The sequence below is a fragment of the Leucopleurus acutus genome (assembly GCF_964270905.1).
Source record: "Leucopleurus acutus genome assembly, chromosome: 15".
Classification (NCBI taxonomy): Eukaryota; Metazoa; Chordata; class Mammalia; order Artiodactyla; family Delphinidae; genus Leucopleurus; species Leucopleurus acutus.
In genome coordinates this window covers 12806730-12826810 of record NC_139157.1, presented here as the reverse complement: position 1 = coordinate 12826810, position 20081 = coordinate 12806730, and the positions used below count along the sequence as shown (strand labels likewise).

Here is a 20081-nt window from a genome sequence, read left to right as displayed (position 1 = left end):
TTTATTTTTAAAAAATATCCCATAATGTGTATTCATCTTGTTTTGAAACATAAGTAGCCTAAGTCAATCAATATCAACAAAATGATAATAATAATGCTATGCATTTATTGATTCACCTATATGGTTTATTTTTTCTAGTCCTGTAATTCCTGGTAAATTACCCAGCTACACTCCTACCATAGCACAAATATTGCACATTCCCAAGTCTGCAATTGTCAACAAATTATGAACCCTTACCCAACCCTCATCCTGCCATGGTCTTGCTGTACTGATTATTTTTTAACGGGAAATATGTAATAAATTTTATTTTAAAAAATAAATAAAATAGAACTGCCTACAAGACGGAAGATGAGCTCCAGCCTCATTTAGAAAGTCCCCTTTTGCACCATGATAAACATGAGTCTCTCATGGCCACTTAAAACTGGACCAATACCTGGGCCCAGATCATGCCACGGGAACTGAAAAATGCTCATCAAGACTCAGTAGAAAAATAAACAAAACTAAGAAACAGAAAATGACAAAAAAAGTACAAATGGCTAATAAATATATGGGAAAATTCTCAGGCTCAGTAGTATTTTGGGAAATGCACAGGAAAATATTTTCCACCACTAGATTGGCAAAAATTTTAAATATTGCTGATTTCTATTAGATTTTAGGAAAAACATTCTCATCCCTTGTTGAGTCGACCATGAAAAACTGGAACAGCCAATATTAAGCAGGTAATTTGATGATACTATTCAAAACATAAATTTTCATCCCCTTCGCCCAGTAATCCTAGTTATAAATATCTATCCTACAAAACACACCTTCACGTACATAAATAAATGTGGAAGAATATTAATTCAATAAGGCTTGCAAAGGTAAAAAGAAAAAACTGATACAATATAATTTCCATTAACAGGAAAACGGATAAAGTATGGTACCAATTCCAAAAGTACCATGTTATTAAGAAGCTAATAAAAAGACTGAGATGGGGTGGGGGGCCTTGTAATGGCCTGGAAAAATCCTAACATACTATTAAGTGAAAAAAGCAAGTACAAAACAAAGTGTTTATCCTGATTCAATGTGCTTCTAAAACTATATATTTGCATATGTATTATACAAGACTTGGTATGCAAAGAAAAGCCTCAGAAAGGCCATAGTCATATTGTGAAAAGGGGCTTTATCTTAGGGAAAGAAGTAGAACGGGAAGGTAAAGTTGGGGGAATGGGAAGGTTTTCACTTTACATACTTCTGTATTACATGATTCTTTACAAGAAGATGTTTTATGCATTACTCAACTAAAAGAAACACTTAAAAGTACATTTTCAAAAACTGATCAGGCAAAGCACAATGAATTTAATGGCTCACTAATTCCTAGTTTATTCCTGATTTCATAATTGTATAAGCTGACCCTGCCCGCAAAACAATCATCTCAAAGTGAAATAGACAAACTTCTTTTTTTAACATAACAAGACAAAAGAATAGATGAATTGAGAATGCCTGAAATAAGAAAAGACGTTTCTAAGTTCCTTTCCAGATATAGCAGAAGAGTATTGAACAGTAAAGCAGATTCCTCTCAGCCCTTACCCAAAACTCATATACCTTTAATTGCCACCATCAGTTACCTGCTGGGAAAAACTAGTGATTGTTCAGAATCTTGTTTGTTTTCTTTCTAGAACCCACGGGATTGGAGTACCTCCTTTGCTAAGCACTTTTTTTAAAAAACATCCAGGCAGTAGCAAACTTTCTATTTGTGTCTAAATAGATGGATACACAAAAAGACATATTTACATAAAAGAAGATGACAGATGTTTCCTGGGAGTTTGTTGTATGTTAACTGGATGAGAATGTGTGTGTTGAAGAAGCACAAGTGTTAAGAAACTGATGTACAAAATGACATTTTTCCCACAAACACCGTCTGAGAAAGGCAGCTACCACCAGTCTTTGTTTAGAAACCAACCCTTTCATTACCTTTAATTACTCACCCCTATACTTGTAAATTGAGGGTCCCTGCAGAACACAGTGCTTCTATTAAACTTAACTACCTTTTCCTTCATCATCACTGAGAGAAACGTCACCACCCAAAAAGGCAGTTTCCCAAGGAGGCGAAATTCTGAAACAGTATCCATCTCTCCAAATACCACTCCGTCCTTCCCTAGCACCTCTGCATCTCACTAAGAAATACCCAGATGCACTCCGTCCTAGCTTAAACAGACCTTAGGAAGCTCTTCAGGGGCTACTGCAGAACAAAGCTTTAGGGCTTCCCTGGTGGCGCAGTGGTTCAGAATCTGCCTGCTAATGCAGGGGACAAGGGTTCGAGCCCTGGTCTGGGAGAATCCCACATGCCGCAGAGCAACTAGGCCCGTGAGCCACAACTACTGAGCCTGCATGACTGGAGCCTGTGTTCCGCAACGAGAGGCCGCGATAGTGAGAGACCCGCGCACAGCGATGAAGAGCAGCCCCCGCTTGCCACAACTAGAGAAAGCCCACACACAGAAACGAAGACCCAACACAGCCAAAAATAAAAATTAAGTAATTAATAAAAAAAAAAAAAAAGTTTTAACCCCCCTCCCCCGCAGCGCCTACTCTTGTGGGAGAAGTTAACTTTCGGGATTCTGCATTGTTGGCTATTAGAAAAACCATCTTCAGAATAATAAAGCTTAATAATGACATTATAAATGAAAAATTATGATACATTAATTGTGATACATTCAGGCACAGACAAAATGGGCCATTTATTTATGAGTAGCCAGACGCACAATTTTTGAGTATAAAGGTCACTGAGAGATTCAAATATATGGGTCATGACACCTCACATTCAAATTTCAATTTTACATCTTGTTTGTAAGCTGGAAAGATAAACAAATACTAAAATAATTTCAAGTAAAATTAACAGATCTTCACAGCATAGATAGGCCATGAGATCTTGGCTTTCATAACTATAAAAGGCTTTGGTTTAACAGTCAAATAGGCAGCGTGTGTAGCTAATAATCATGCAACTGTACTTGCCATTAGATAGAGCTCTGCAAAGGGAGTATGTTGAAAAGTGAAGATAAATGGACCAGAAATGTAAACAAAAACTGGAGGACTGGGTGGGCAGGGAGCTAAATAACTGATGTGTGATTTAGAAAGCACATCTGCCTGAAATAGAGCTGACTCAGATAATCTTGTAAGGGTCTCACACTTTTACTGGCTTAAAATGTGTTTCACTGTGTAGGTAGAGAAATTCTCTCGGTAACAAAACCCTTCGCAGTCATTGTTTTTCTGGTAAACTCAGTCTTACTCTGCCCTTGTTGGAGAGAACAGAACGACTTTGAAAGAACCAGTCACAGGATGAATGGGAAGGATGTGGACCGGAAGAAAGTTGGAGATACAAGAAGCTGTTTGGGAGAAGCCAGTCACCAAGGGAGCCTATGGGGGTGGGGAGAGGTTGCTGACGGGCAGCCCTGTTTCACCACCATTAAAGCTTAGAAAGGACCACTTGGGATTGATGGATGGCTCGGCTCCGGACTGACACTCACTACTATATGATTCCAAGGACCGCTGGGCAAGACATTAAGCTTTCCACGCACCTAGACCTTGCTAGTCAATAGGATTTAGTGTTACCAACGCAAATAAAAAGAGAAATAAAGAGCTTTGACTGTGAGGTTTTTATCTCCTCCTTTTGTGTATCTGCTCTTATTTTTCTCAGATGCTTGAGAAAGCTGGTGGGGGGGGAGTTAAAAGTCAAAAAGAGGATAGAAACAACTTCTCTCCTTGTCCAAGTAAATTAAAGACTTGTTTGGAAGACGCCGTTGTCAGTACCTTGCTTTGTCATTTCTAACGCAGGGTTCTCTAACTTTCTCTGGTAAAGAGCAATTCTGCACTCATCTAAAGGTTTGTGGTGGCGAGATAAACGCAGGGAACAGATGAGAATGCTTCTAGGGAGAAAAGGCTTCCCTGGGGATATGGTGTAAGGCATTCTGTGTGTGTGTGTGTGTGTGTGTGTGTGTACTCCTGCTCATATATGTTTAGTAAAAAGCAGCTTTTTTTTCCTTTACATTTCTAAAGCAAGAGGCCAAAGAGAAATTACAGAGAACAGATAGATAAGAAAATCATTATGTCTAAATAAATTAATATGAGGGGTGGGATAAGGAGGATGGGAGGGAGGCTCAGGAGGGAGGGGATATGGGGACACGTGTGTGCACATGGCTGATTCGCTTTGCTGTACAACAGACACTAACACGGTATTGTGATGCAATTATACTCCAATAAAGATCTATTAAAAGATAAACTGATTAATTAATAGATATAAATATATAATTAAATATAAAAATATAAATAGATTACAATAGATTAAACGATAAGCTCTGTGAATGGAGGAATTATGTCTATATTTTTCAGGTCTAGTGCCTGGGATCTGCTGCAAGGAAGCGCATAATAGTTATTCCATACATATACATTTTTTTTCATACATATATTTTTAATTAATTAAGTGAAAGTAATAAGAAACACTGAATTCTGAGACTAGGACTTAAACAGAATGCCCTCTGGTGCCTCAAGCACCTTAAATATATAGAGCCTCATCCAAGTAAGAGCCACTGCGATCACACCGTAATCTAAACCAGCAGGGGATGTCGCAAGACGAGTAACACTCTACCAGTATATTCCACTTACTTAAACTGAGCAAACAGGAAATGGAGTTAGGGATATGTATTTATATTAGAGGTACTCTAAACAAAGATGTTTTGCAAAATTTGGGGATAGAACATGGAGAGATGATAACCATGAATCATCATGATAATCACACAGCAACTATGAAATGCTGCAGAGATATTTTTCGTGTAGAATTCTGAAAGCTGTGAGATCGGTTACACAATTCTTTTGAGCCTTTCTCCCTGTGATGCTGATTCTCATATTAACATTTTCTTATAATGTCTTCTATTCCTTTCTCAACTTAGTGGTTCCCTCAGAAGAATCTTATTACTTCTTCCTAAAATAGCCATTTTGATCTGTGTAGCTCTCCAAAAGGCTTCTAAATACTAGAAAAGAAAGCAAGAAGACTTTATAACTGCTAAGGAGATTAATCCTTAAAGCAGCAGAAATAAAAAAATCATAATTGATATGCACATGTGCTTAAAATTCAGACAACCTGACCAAAGTAATCTATTCCCATAAAGATTGGATTTAGTGATGTTTCTCTACTTACAGGTTCATTTCCTGCACATTCTCGGCTGCAAAATAAAAGGTCTTGATCTGTGGATGGCTGATCTTAAAAGCACTTGAAGGGGGAAAAGCAGACACATAAGAAATTAGAAGTTAGTGTAGTCAACAATGTAGTCGAAAGTAAAACAGTCAAATGTAATAAGTATGGTAAGTTCATCTGCTTTCTTTGTTAATTTACAAAAACAAAAGTTTTAGTTACGTTAAATACCCATTGTCTAATCTCTATTTTATGTAGAGAGCAGAGGGGTAATTCATCATGTCAGGACATCCAGACCAGGACTGAGTCATGGCTGATCAATAGTTTCTATTTAAAACATATGGATATATTCTTTTATTTTCATTTGCTGTTTTGCTATAAATAGACAATAAATTAAAATATAAAGTGATAGATTATCACTTCAAAATACTCAGATCAATTCCTTCAAGCAAAGTATTCATTCAAATTCAATCAAGCATATACAATAATTGTATTTACAGAAAAACAATCAAATATAAAACTTCTACACTGTGAAAACACATCAAAAACTTTATCCAAGCTATTCTCTATTAGTAAAGGAAAAATATAAGGCAGATTTTTCGTTTAAAAGAAAAGTATAGAACATTGAAGATAACAAAGTATTTCCCTTTTACCATTTAGACAGGAAGTCCTGCTGTATGGGCCAGAGATTTTGTAAATGACCAGTGTGGTCAAAACCACAACCTCGTGTATCACCAAAGATAGGAAGCTATATCAGAATGGCAAAGACCTAAAGCCAACACCAATTGCTGCTACTAGGAACACAGGTCAATAGGGAACTGCCCCACTCTAATAAAACAGGAAAAGATGTCAAAAGCAGAATAAAGAATAAGTGAAAGGTGAAGAGGGCACATATGCAAAATGCAGCTGGATCCTATCATGGGAAGAGCACTTCACTGGGAGTCTGGATAGCTGGTCTAGAGTCATGGGCTGGTGACTCTTGGCTCCTATCCGCTCTCAAATCTTTTGGACTTCCGTTATATCAGGGGGCTAATCCCCAAGTCTAAGACATCTCAGAGAATTCAATTTCAAGGATGTTACTGACAATTTCATGAACTAAGAAAAAGAAACTGATTTTGTATCATATCTGCAGCTCTGGTGACTCCTATGTAGTCATTCTCTTTACAAGGACACAGCCTTGACATCTCGTCACCCTGCCAGTCCTGGATGGCAGCTTGCTTTTCACTGGATCACAGACACCATCATTAACAGCATGCCCTGCTAGGGCTCCGTGGGGTTTTAAAATCCATCTGCTCCACAAAATGAATTCCAGAAAACAAGAGGTTAAAAGCTTCTATTATTGTTTGGGGTTCCAACCCATAAAGTCAAAATTCTCAGACATTTGAATGTCACCATCATTAACTTCCAAATCACCTTATCACCTGAGGAACATTATAAACAGATGTTATCCTGGCTCCATATTTTGTGGAAAATGATAGACAACTTACTGCTTTTTCTTGCATTCAGATGCTCTCTCTACAGTGAAATCAGGCAGGTTGATAAATCCATCAGCTTTCTCTGCCTGAAACAAATACATACACAAATATGAATAAAAGTGTCCATCTTAGCAGTTCACTTATTGGGATCATATATTTTGAATAGAGATAGAGTAAGTGAAATGGAGGTGTGTCAAAAGATACCCCTCTGGGCTTCCCTGGTGGCACAGTGGTTGAGAGTCTGCCTGCTGATGCAGGGGACACGGGTTCGTGCCCCGGTCCGGGAAGATCCCACATGCCACAGAGCGGCTGCGCCCGTGAGCCACGGCCGCTGAGCCTGCGCGTCCGGAGCCTGTGCTCCAAAGCAGGAGAGGCCACAGCAGTGAGAGGCCCGCGTACCACGAAAAAAAAAAAAAAAGATACCCCTCTGAATCAGCATTGGACTTATCCTAGATACATATTTTTAAGAGGAATTAATATTCTTCTGATAAATCATCCAGAATCTTTCCCTGAGAAGTAACATGGCACAGTTTAGGGACAGCCAATGTGTGGCACAAGTAGGACCTGCCCGACCCCTTTTTGTCTTCCTAGACAACATCAGAGCTCACCTATCAGAGCTCCACTTCCTGCTATCCTCAGCATCTTTCTCATCCTACTTCTCTCACAAGCCACAGGCACATACGAAGAAACCTAATTAGCACGCTATTATATGGTGAGCAGAGGCCTGACTTTGGAGTCAGTAAATTGAGGTTCATATCATGGATCTACCACCTACTGGTTGTAATAGGACCTAAGTGAGCTCAGACAAATAAAACACTTAACAGATACTGAACAAACATTTTTTCCTCTCCCAAGTCTTTAGGAAGTTCCTTGGGGGTTAAATCACAGAGCCATGTCTTGGAAAATCTCAGTTCCATAATCAATTCCCAGGAGTCTTTTCTATAAAGGAAAGACAGCAGAGGAAAATGACACTTTTAAGGATGTAGAATGAATGCCACTTTAAAACACCAAGAATTTTACAGGAAATGTAATCATTGTTCCACCTCTAAAAATGTCTTAATCTTTACTTTATGAATAAAAATTTAACTGAACCATAGGAGGCTAGACTGCTTACCACAGACAGAACTCAAATCTTCCATCTACACTGGTGTCTCTGATGGAGAATTACAATCCACAAGATTAAACATAAAAGAGTCAGTTATTGGGAGATGAGTAAAAATTGGTTTTAAAAATACAATCTTAATTTTTAGAGTTCAGCTAGCTATGAAATCAGCACCATGGGTGCTCTTCATCTGTGTTTCTTTCCCTTATCACCAAATAGGGTGCAACTTGCACTCTTTCTTCAGAAATATTAAACTGTGAAACTTCCAACCTTAGCCCTGTCCTGTCTTCTCTCTCCTGCATGAGTCAACTTATCCAAACTCTTCACCTGAAGTGCTTTCTTCTTATGAAACTCAAACCTCAATTCGAAAGGGCACTTCCTTCTTTAAAAATTATACATGTTTTTTTCACTCAACTTGTCTCTCTTTTGATGTGTTATTTAATTACTGAATGGTGGTTTCACCAATCCTATCTCAAAGAGAATGTAAAGAACTTGAAAAGAGACTGGGTACGTCAACTTTTTCTACAATGCACAATGCTTCTTGTGAACTCTCAGTTAGCATTATATAAAAGTATAGTGTTTAGGGCTTCCCTGGTGGCGCAGTGGTTGGGAGTCCACCTGCTGACGCAGGGGACATGGGTTCATTCCCCGGTCTGGGAGGATCCCACATGCCGCGGAGCGGCTGGGCCCGTGAGCCATGGCCGCTGAGCCTACGCTCCGCAACGGGAGAGGCCACAACAGTGAGAGGCCCACGTACTGCAAAAAAAAAAAAAGTATAGTGTTTAAAATGTATTTTATTGAAGTATGGTTGATTTACAATGTTGTGTTGATTTCTGCTCTAGAGCAAAGTGATTCAGTTATACATATATATTGATACCCTCTTTTTCACATGCTTTTCCATTATTGTTTATCACAGGACATTGAATATAGTTCCCTGTGCTCTACAGTAGGATCTTGTTGTTTATCCATTCTATAGATAATAATTTGCATCTGCCAATCCCAAACTCCCAAGCCATCCCTCCCCCACCCACACTAAAAGTATAGTTTTAAAAAACGATGTTAGGCTCCAGCAATTTCTCTTTTAGATATATACTCAAAAGAAGTGAAAACAGGTACTCAAATACATGTACATGTGTGTTCATAGCAGTATTATTCACAATAGTCAAAAGGTGGAAACAGTCCAAGTGCCCATCAACAGAGGAACAGATAAATAAATGGTGGTCTATCCATACAATGGAGTGTTATTCAGCCATAAAAACAAATGAAGTACTGATACATACTGTAATGTGGAGGAACCTCGAGAACATTATGCAAAGGGAAAGAAGCTAGACAAAACCATCACATACTGCATGCTTCATTTACATGAAATATCCAGAATAGGTAAATTTACAGACAGAACACAGATTAGTGGCTGCCAGGGGCTGGGGTGGGGGTAGGGAATAGGGAGCCACTGCTTAAAGGGTATGGGTTTTCCTTTGGGTTGATGAAAATGCTTTGGAACTAGACAGAGATAGTGGTTGCACAATACTGTGAGTGTACTAAATACCACTGAATTGTTCATTAAGGAATGGACAATCTCATGTAAATTTCACCTTGATTAAAACAACCCTATGATAGGCTAGGGTATTTTAGTGTAAATTCCTGTAATTATTTTAGAAAGAATAAAACAATTTATATTCACCATTTGTTTCTACTTCCTCCCCTCATTCATTTCTATGCCCACAATTCCACAGAAGGGGTAGTTACCATGAACCCCAGTGATTTTCATGTTGCTAAATCCCACTACCCTCTTTACCCCTCATTTAATTGAAGTCTAGGAATGGACACTCCAGCCCACTTCCTCCCTCTTGAAATGCCTCTTAACAACACATTCCTGCTTCCCCCTTTCTCCTCTAACTACTCCTTGCTTTCTTTCACAGGGTCTTCTTCCCCCTGTCTGTTTCTTAAATGTCAGTATTTCCCAGGTTTCTAACCACAGACCTACTCTCTTCTCATTCCAGTACTCTCCACAGGGAATCATACACACACCCATGACTGCATGTATAACCATTGTACACACATATCCAAAACCTATACTTCAAACTCATTTCAATCCTGGTGCTTCTGTCCCAAGATACAACTGCCTAGTGTACCTATTCAATGGGTGTTCCACAGACCCAATATTTGTGCCTCCCCCATCCCAAATTCATATGTTGAAGCCCTAAACCCTAAAGTGATGGTATTTGGAGGTGGGACCTTTGGGAGGTAATTAGGTTTATTAATTTATTTTATTTTTGCTGTGTTGGGTCTTCGTTTCTGTGTCAAGGCTTTCTCTAGTTGTGGCAAGCGGGGGCCACTCTTCATCACGGTGTGGAGACCTCTCACTGTCGTGGCCTCTCGTTGCGGAGCACAGGCTCCAGACACGCAGGCTCAGTAGTTGTGGCTCACGAACCCAGTTGCTCCACAGCATGTGGGATCCTCCCAGATCAGGGCTCGAACCCGTGTCCCCTGCATTAGCAGGCAGATTCTCAACCACTGCGCCACCAGGGAAGCCCGGTAATTAGGTTTAGATGAAGTCATAAGGGTGAAGCCCTTACTAATCCTATGATGGGATTAGTGCCTTTATAAGAAGAGGAAGAGACCAGTGGTTCCCCCTCTTCTCCCTACTCCTCCTCCATCTAAGGATATGGCAAGAAAGCAGCTGTCTGCCAACCAGAATGAAGCCCCTCAGCAGACATGGAATCTGCCAGAACTTGATCTTGGACATCCCAGCCTCCAGAACTGGGAGGAACAAATAGTTGTTGTTGGAGGCACCCAGACTATGGTATTTTGTTATGTGACAGCACAAACTAAGACTCTCCCCAAGAGTGGAAAATCCACAACCAAACTCATCATTTTACTCCATGAAATGCCTGTTCCTCTTTCTCCTGTGTTCTCCTCTTCAGTGAAAGATACCACTTTCTATCCAGTTGTCCAAAAAAAAAAAAAAAACAGAAATATGGAAGACACCTTTGATGCTTCAATCTCCTTCTCAGCTTCTGTGCAAATAACCACTAAGTTGTATCATTGCTGCATCTGCCACAGCTCTTTAATGGATCCCTTATCCACCACCTCCTTCAGACCACCATTAACTTTCACTTGAATTACTGCAAAAGTCTTCTAAACCATTATCCCTCTCTCTAGTTCTGTCCTTTCCTCTGATTTAGTGTCCAAATCACAGTCACAGCAAATCTTCACTCCATGAACTTCTTCTTTCATTAAAATCCTGTACAGTTTCCAATTGCTCTTAGACAAAGTCTAAGAGCCTTAGCAGAGTATAAAAGGTGCTTCATGATCAAGCCCTGCTTAATAATACAATTTCATTTCCTCCAGGGTCCCTACCCCTTATTCAACCAAAATAAACAAAAAAATTAAAACACAGAGAAAAATACCTCCATTGAGCTGAATTACAATTAGCACCCAATTTATAGCATTATTAGTCTCTAGACAATTTTTTTTCAGTACAAGAAGCCCATATTAAATGATAACAACACAAAAGTCAATCAACAAAAAACTAAATACAGATATATGTAAAAGATAAATTGTAAGTCTTCATTTGGGTGGATTCCTTTCCTGCAAAATGGAGACGGCTGAGATTCCTTCAAACAAGAGCCAAAATGAATATGAGTAAAAGATGCTTTAGTATTTCCCCAGTAATGTTTCCTTTATGAGCAAAGGCATTTTTCATTGTACCTAAGACATTCAAGGTGTATTCAAAATCACAATTGTGTCAAAAATTGTCTTTGCTTATTTGACTTGCAAAAAATGCCTCAAAAATGACAATCACAGTGGGAAAATCCTAAGGAAATGACAGTTTTCTCCTCTTCTTCCTCCTTTCCCTCCTCCACCCCCTCAGATCCCTTGTTCCTTATTGTATTAATTAAATAACTTTCTCAAATGGCATCCTTTCTCTTTAATCATTCCTAAATTTCTGAAAAGTTACTTGAAATTTCTGCATCGGTACCTGCAATTTTTTCTCTGGATTCTAATGTAATAAAAATCTTGTTCTCTTACCAGAAGTATCAAACCATCCTTTGGTCACTGTGCAAACTTGTCTTACCAAATCTAGTCTTAAATTCTGAAACAAGACACTGCTCTCCACTTTGTGACGTGATGTTCTACAATCTTAAATGTGTTCCTCCTCATGTACCCATCCATCCACTTTACCCAGCAACTCTGATTTTGTTCAACTCAGTGAAGTTTCATCTGTAGTTGGTGTATTATGCAGCATTAAACACACATGTTTATCAAAACTGTTTGTGGTTATACATTCATTTATTCAATGAATATTTATTGAGTACCATTTCTTTGTGTCAGGTACCGTGTCAGATATTTGGGCTTTATCAGTGGACAAAACAGACAGAGATCTCTACTTTCAAGGAGAAAAGAGACAATAGCTCAACAAATGAACACATAAATTACATAGCACACGGTAGGCAATAATTGCTATGAAGAAAAGTAAAGGTGATCTGGGTAAAGGGGTTCTGACTGCAAGCAGGGCAGGATGCCTTCTGCTCCTAGGCTTATAATGCCCTTCCTCACTCACTCCCCTAGATATGTCTCCACAAATCAACTTTGGTGTGACCTTCTCCAAAACTTTTTCCTGCTCCTCCAAGCCTGGAATTGTGCCCTCTTCTTTGCACCTCAACCCCAGCGGTGGACTTTGCTTACCATACTTCTCTTAACTGTATTTAGTTATCTAGGTATTCCTCTGGTTCTCCAACAGATGGTGAGCACTTTGGAGGAAACAATTTTGTGTTTATGGTTTTATCATTAATTCTTGGGACAAGGTACGTGTTCAACACATGCAAAATAAAGAAATGAGTTTTGTGAATGAGTGAATGACAGAAACATGGTCTTTTTCCTCTGACAATAAAGAAAGTGCTAAAATGAGATGCAGAAGCCACTTTGGAAAAACACTGGGCAGTTTCTAAAAAATATAAACATACAATTACCATACAACCCAGCGATTCCATTCCTAGGTACCTACCCAAGAGAAATGAAAGCATCTGCCCAGGCAAAGATTTGCATGCAAATATTCATAGCAGTACTATTCATAATAGCCAAAAATGGGAAACAATCTAAATATCCATCAACTAGTAAATAGTGTGGTATATTCATACAATGGAATACTGTTTAGTGAACAACTGACACGTGCTAAAACATGGAAGGGTCTTGAAAACATACTGCTAAGTAAAAGACAGACGCAAGAAATCATGTAATACTGTATGATTCCTTTAGATAAAATGTAGAGAAAAGGCAGATCTACAGAGACAGAAAATAGAATAGTGGTTGCCTGGAGTTGGGGGTGGAAATGGAGATTCACTGTAAATCGGCATAAAGGATTTTATAGATATGATTAAAATGATTTAAAGCTGATGTATTATGATGGCTCACCACTCAGTAAATTTACCAGAAATTACTGAATTGTAAATCTGAATAGGGTAATTTTATGGTATGTAAAACATAGTTCAATAAAGCTGTTTTTAAAAACATGAGATGCAGGAAAAGTTTGGGGAGTAAAAAACAATGAATGAAATCCCTCCTGTTTGGCTACCAGTAAGACTTAAATGAAGGTGAAATATGAGGTCTCTGACGATCCCGCTGATGACTCAATACAATTTGTTCAAACTTTGGACACAAAAGTAGGTTAATATTTCTTACTTGCTTCAATTTTGGACTACAGGAATTTTAGAGTCAAAATATTTTACATAGAATTTGCCACACTCAGACATATTTTTAAAAATTAATTAAGATAGGACATCAAATTTTAATATTTAAATGCAAAGTGTTCATTGCCATCAATAAAGTTTGGCTTTCTCATACTACGAACCTTGCAAAATAGATAAAATCACTTCTTAAGGGACTACATATGTCAGAAAGGTAGAGACGAGACCTAGAAAAATAAGAATGATATATATATTCCAGAGGATAAGTAGGTCAAAGAAGACCAAACCAGAAGCAAATGAAGTATAATACAGGAAATTATTATGTATTTCATGGTGAAAAACAAAAAGTATAGTTATCTCTCTATTCTCAGTGGAACTCTATTTCCTTGATTCTGAGAAATCTGATTTTTTACATTTCAATAGTTCTGAAATCAAGAGGCACGTTAGAATCTATATGAATTTTCATTGTATCATTTCCCCCAAAACCCTGTTATTAAATAAAGTATGTGTTTAAGTGAATAGAATCTTAAGTTCAAGAGAAAAATTAGTTTAGAAAACAAAATATAGATTTCTTTGTAATATGCTTTTGCATTTATGTGTGAATATGGATTTGACAGTTTTGGAATTACTTTAAATAAATTTAAGGGAAGTTACCCAATGAATATCAGAATTAGGAGCTTTGCAAAGCTCCAGTTCTCCATATAAATCCGTGGTTTGCTCAGTTCTGCCCTGAAACCCCCAGTATGTTGGAAACGAGCAAAATCTAAACTCTAAGCAGAGCTGTCCATTCTCATGTCACTCTGGAACAGTTGTCACTAAATTCTAATGGCCTATAATTTTCTTTTTTTGCAGTGTCTTTGTCTGGTTTTGGTATCAGGGTAAAATGTTGGCCTTATAAAATGAGTTAGGATATTCCCTCCTCTTCAATTTTTTGGAATAGTTTAGAAGGATTAATTCTTCTTTAAATGTTTGGCAGAATACCCCTGTGAAGCCATCTGGTCCTGGAGTTTTGTCTGTTGGGAGTTTTTTGATTACTGATTCACTTTCAATACCAGGAATTGGTCTATTCAGATTTTCTATTCCTTCCTAATTCAATCTTGGAAGATTGTTATGTTTCTAGGAATTAATCATTTCTTCTAGATTGTCCAATTTGTTGGCATGTAACTGTTTGTGGTATTCACTTATGATTGTATTTCTATGACATTGGTTATAGCTTCTCCTCTTTCATTTCTAATTTTGTTTATTTGGGCCCACTCTCTTTTTTTTCTTAATGAGTCTGGCTAAAGGTTTATCAATTTTATCAATATCTTCTAAAGATACAACTCAGTTTCTTTCAATGATCTTTTCTACTGTTTTTTTAGTCTCTATTTCCTCTCTAATCTTTATTATTTCCTTCCTTCTGATGACTTTGGGTTTTGTTTGTTCTTCTTTTTCTAATTCCTTTAGATGGTAAGTTAGGTTGTTTATTTGAGATTTTTCTTCTTTTTGAGGTAGGCTTACATTGCTAAAAACATCTCTTAGAACTTCTTTTGCTGCATCCCATATATTTTGAAAAGTTGTGTTTCTATTTTTATTTGTCTCAAGGTATTTTCTGATTTCCTCTTTGATTTCTTCATTAACCCATTGGGTTTTTTTTAGTAGCATGTTGTTTAGTCTGCATGTGTTTGTGGTTTTTCCAGTTTTATTCCTATAAGTGATTTCTAGTTTCATACCATTGTGGTCAGAAAAAATATTTGAAATAATTTCAATCTTTTTAAATTTATTGAAACTTGTTTTGTGGTTTAGCATGTGATCTATCCTGGACAAAGTTTCACGTGTATTTGAAAAGAATGTGTATTCTGCTGATTTTGGAAAGAAGGTTCTGTGAATATCTATTAAGTCTATCTGATCTAATGTGTCTTTTAAGGTCACTGCTTTCTTATTGATTTTCTGTCTGGATGATCTGTCCATTGATATAAGTGGGCTGTTAAAGTCCCCTTGCATTATTATATTAGTGTCAATTTCTCCCTTTATATCTGTTAATGTTTCCTTTCTATATTTAGGTGCTCCTGTATTAGGTGCATAAATGTTTACAAATGTTATAACCTCTTCTTGGATTGACCTGTTTATCAATACATAATGTCCTTCTTTGTCTTTTGTTATAGATTTTGTTTTAAAGTCACCTTTGTCTGATATGGGTATTGCTACCCAGTTTTCTTGTCCATCAACAGATGAATGGATAAAGAAGATGTGGTATATATATATGTGTGTGTGTGTATATATATATATATATATATATATATACACACACACACACACAATGGAATGTTGTATATATTGTGTATATACATATATATACAATGGAATATTACCCAGCCATAAAAAATAATTAAATTTTGCTATTTGCAACAACATGGAAGGACCTGGAGGGTATTATGCTTAGTGACTTAAGTAAGACAGGGAGAGACAAATACTGTATGTTTTCACTTATATGTGGAATCTAAAAAATAAAACAAATGAACAAACATAGCAAGGCAGAAACAGACTCACATATACAGAGAACAAACTGGTGGTTGCCAGTGGAAAGAGGGCTGGGGGAAGGAGCAAAATGGGTGAGGGGGATTAAGAAGTACAAACTACCTGGTATAAAATAGATAAACTACAGGGATATATTGTACAGCACAGGGAATATAGCCAATATTTTATAACAACTTTCTATGGAGTATAATCTATAAAAATATCAAATTACTAAACCATACACCTGAAATTAATATAATATTATAAATCAACTGTAGTTTAATCAAAATGAAAAATAAATAAATAAGTAAATTCTATTGGTACACAGACTCATGACACTAAAGAAATTTGAATTATATCCTCTAAAATACAAGGTAAGAATAAACTGAGGTGAAAGAAAAGGTGAAATCAATTTTTAAAGTTCTAGCTCTATGGAGAAACAGTCATTCTCATTACACTGTTAGTGGTAATGCAAAATGAAACCCCGTAGAAGGAAAGTGAGCAGTAACTAACAAAAATGCGTTTACCCTTTGACGCAGAAATTCCACTTCTGAGATCTGTCCTCAATATAAATATGTTAAATGGCATATGTATTGCAACATTATTTGCAAGAACAAAAGACTGTAAAGAATTCAAATGTCTATGATCAGGGGACATTTGAATAAACTATGGCATCTACATATAATGAATAACTATGAAAAATGACATATATACATATAATCTCCAGGACAAAGCAAGAGAAAAAGTAGGGTACAGTACAATAGATACAGTATGCTAATTTCATGTAAGAAAAGAGAGATAGGATACCCCTCAGTATACATACTTGCCTATATTTGTAAAAAGAAACAGTAGAAAAACATTTTTTAAACAAAAATAAAAGGAGGGAGGAAAGTGGGTAGAGGAATGGGATGAAAGCGAGGCTTACCTGGTTGTAATTTGTAAATAGTTTTGACTTTGGAATTGAGTAAATGATTTATATTAAAAAAATAAATAAACCAAAAACAAACAAGCAAAAAAGCAGTTCCAAAAATTTAAAACAAATAGAAACAAATGAACCTAACTGAACACAAACACGGTGACATAACCCCACACAAATAATAATAGAGCACAGAATTTTGACTATACATATTTAGTGGAATACAGTCTAAGAACGTTTAGTAGTGACATTGTTACTATTTTTAGATAGTTTTAGTAGTGTTTCTTCCCCTCAAAAATTGCATGAAATCTAAAGCTTCCCTCCTTCTCTTCAGATGACAGATTATGTGATGCTGCTTTGTTCTGATAAGCAACTCGACTCCCTCTTCCTTTCAGTAAAGGAACTAGGAAGATTATACACCAAGGCAATCTCCATTTTACGAGTATTACCTGGGCCTGCAGGCAGAGAGCCGAGCGTATTAGCACTGGGCTATGACAAGCACTGCAAGGGAAGAAGAAAAAATAATTTTTTGTTTTGTTTTGTTTTGTTTTTAGATATCAGAAGCAGGCCTGGCAGTGAGAATGCTTGAAACCCTTTTAAGAAATATAATAATTATAATAATCTTGAGTAATATCTAATAAAACCTTAACATTTACTGAGTGCTAAGCATATGCCATCTAGGTACTATTAGCCTTTAGAGGACAATTAATCATATTCAAATGCCAGAATTTAAGAAATGGATCAGTTTTTAACCTAGACATCAAACTGGATTGGCATTACACAATAGGAAAGTTATGTGATGTCATTAAAGTGACAAAACTCAGACCAGAAGCCAGAACTCAGTTAAATAATTCTAGACAAAAATTTCTTCAGTCTCAGACAAGAGCTGAAATAGAAGAGAATCTGCAGTTGACGGATTGCATGGAAGGAAGAATCCTGGATTTGAATCAGAGTATCTTGAAGCAAGCCACTTAATGTGTAATTTTAGGCTGAGCAACTTAACCCCTCAGGCCAGCACCACATGGTGGATCTAACCAGAGTCTTCAGGCTAACTAGAGTTAACATGAATCTATGTAATACTGTAAAATTGTCAGGGCAATACATAATTTAAGATTTTATTATTAATGATAAGAATTGGGAAAAGGCATGGAAAGAAAATAAGAGGAGGAATGACCCAAAAAGGCAAAGGTGAAGTAAAATAAGTTTTTCACTCTGTCCACTGTCAGCCGAGCCCTCTGAGTCGCTCTTTCTGCGTCTAAGCTCCCTGTTTCCTCTGTGTCAGATTAACTGCTGTACAAAATATTTTAAATTCTTTGGAGAACAATAATGTTAGCAAGCTCTCTGTATCCTTCATACATTATCTGGGGTATGCTTTTATTAAAATGTTATTGCATTGGGGTTTATCTAGCATTACATTATGAATATAATGAGATTTTCACCCAGAAGGTCTTTCTTCTTACAAAGAGACGTTCCACATAGAAAACATTCGGTAAGTGTTCTTGGTTAATAAACAGAAAGACCTGATTTCCTACAGAACCCACAGATTCCTGGCATTCATTACAAAAATGGACTGAAGGTGTTGATGGTGATAATCATGATGGTTCTGAAAGGCTGACGCTTCAGCAAGGGGAGGAGAAAAGAGCTCTGAAGGAAGCAGACCGCTTGCAGCGGATGCTGCCAGCGACCCAGCCACATGGATCACCTGGGGCACACTGGCCAGACTTCACTGCCAGTCCTTGCATCTCTTTGTGGGAGGACTTCTCTGGCTGCCAGATTCCAGTTCCCCACCTGTGCAGAGATGCATTGCCCCCAGGACAAGCCCTCAACCAATGACCGTTGGGACTGGGTATATAAATATTCCAGTGCCCCTGTCCCTTGGGAGGAAAACCCAGAAGTGCATGTTTTTCTCAGGCCCTCGGAGTTCCCCAGCAGAATTAAGTTACCCACAGTCATAATTTGCTTGCTCAAGACAGCTTTTTTTTTTTTTTTTCTTTTTTTTTTGCGGTACGCGGGCCTCTCACTGCTGTGGCCTCTCCCGTTGCGGAGCACAGGCTCCGGACGCGCAGGCTCAGCGGCCATGGCTCACGGGCCCAGCCGCTCTGCGGCATGTGGGATCCTCCCGGACCGGGGCACGAACCCGCGTCCCCTGCATCGGCAGGCGGACTCTCAACCACTGCGCCACCAGGGAAGCCCTCAAGACAGCTTTATCAGCTAACTTTCCACCCTTTCTCACTTCCTTATTCCCTTTCCAAGTATTTCTGGTATCACTACCCAAATAAATTACTTGAACCCAAATTCTCTTCTCAGGGTCTGCTTCTGGGAAATCTAAATCGAGATGCTATTCCTCTCACTGAAAATGTCCTTACTCGTGGTTCCTGCTCAGGAACAGCCCATCTGCTTGACACCATAATCCCTCTTCATTATTTCCTTTTAAAAATCACCCAAGAATGGGACTACTTCATTATCATATTAGGTCATATTTAAGTGGTGACCAAGAAGTGACTGGCATCTTACTGTATGATTTATAAATCAGCTCCTCTAGCTAGCCATTCTGACTTACATTCTTCCATTCTCTCCCTATGAAATCATATTTTAAATGAAATTAAGTTACTAGTGAACTTTCTGGTAGTCTGACATAAAAGATAGTCATTATCTTCTGAAATATTTTCAGAAACAATTAAGATGGAAATCTTAGCTCAAAACAATCTTGTGTTGTTTTTCTCTGTAATATAATATCCTCACCACAGGGCACAAGCCTTAGTACACGAGGCCATTCGTCATCTGCCCCATGCAGCTTCAACTCTCATCAGTCTTTTAGAAGCCTTAAGACCCTAGAGATGCTATCACGTTCCCCTACGTAGAGTTGGTCTCTTCAGCAACATAGTCAGAAAAAAAAGAAAGAAAGCACTAAAAAGGAAGGAAAAATTCTTAATGAATAGGAAGACATTTGATTAAATTTCGCTATTACAGAATAAATTGTATCTCTTGCTTCCCAGTAAATTTCATCTACCATCCATGGTTAGAGCAGGAGTGAGGGAAGAGTAAATAAAGGAACATCACATAAGAAAACTTGAAATCTGGTGCATTTGCTTTCAATATTAGAAATTCAAGAGAAATTAAAAATAAGGTTAGTTCTTTCAAAATCACAGTTAGTATAGCACATAATTGTGCCTTCACACAATGCATATTAAATCTTCGAATACTTCAGAAACTTTCAAATCTCTTCAAACTGTTTTCATAA

The 20081-nt window shown here is 37.6% G+C and overlaps 1 protein-coding gene across 1 annotated transcript in view; it reads right to left on the bottom strand.

Moving 5' to 3' along the window:
• The window catches only part of IPCEF1 (interaction protein for cytohesin exchange factors 1), a gene marked incomplete at its 3' end in the record, with an annotated part of 89738 nt that overhangs the window by 36820 nt on the left and 32837 nt on the right, over nt 1-20081 (bottom strand). The window contains exons 4-5 of the mRNA XM_082855417.1: nt 6652-6725; nt 5171-5242 (exon numbers count right to left, since the gene is read on the bottom strand). Of these exons, the coding sequence (XP_082711543.1) occupies nt 5171-5242; nt 6652-6725 (146 nt within the window). The remainder of the gene's footprint in view (nt 1-5170; nt 5243-6651; nt 6726-20081) is intronic.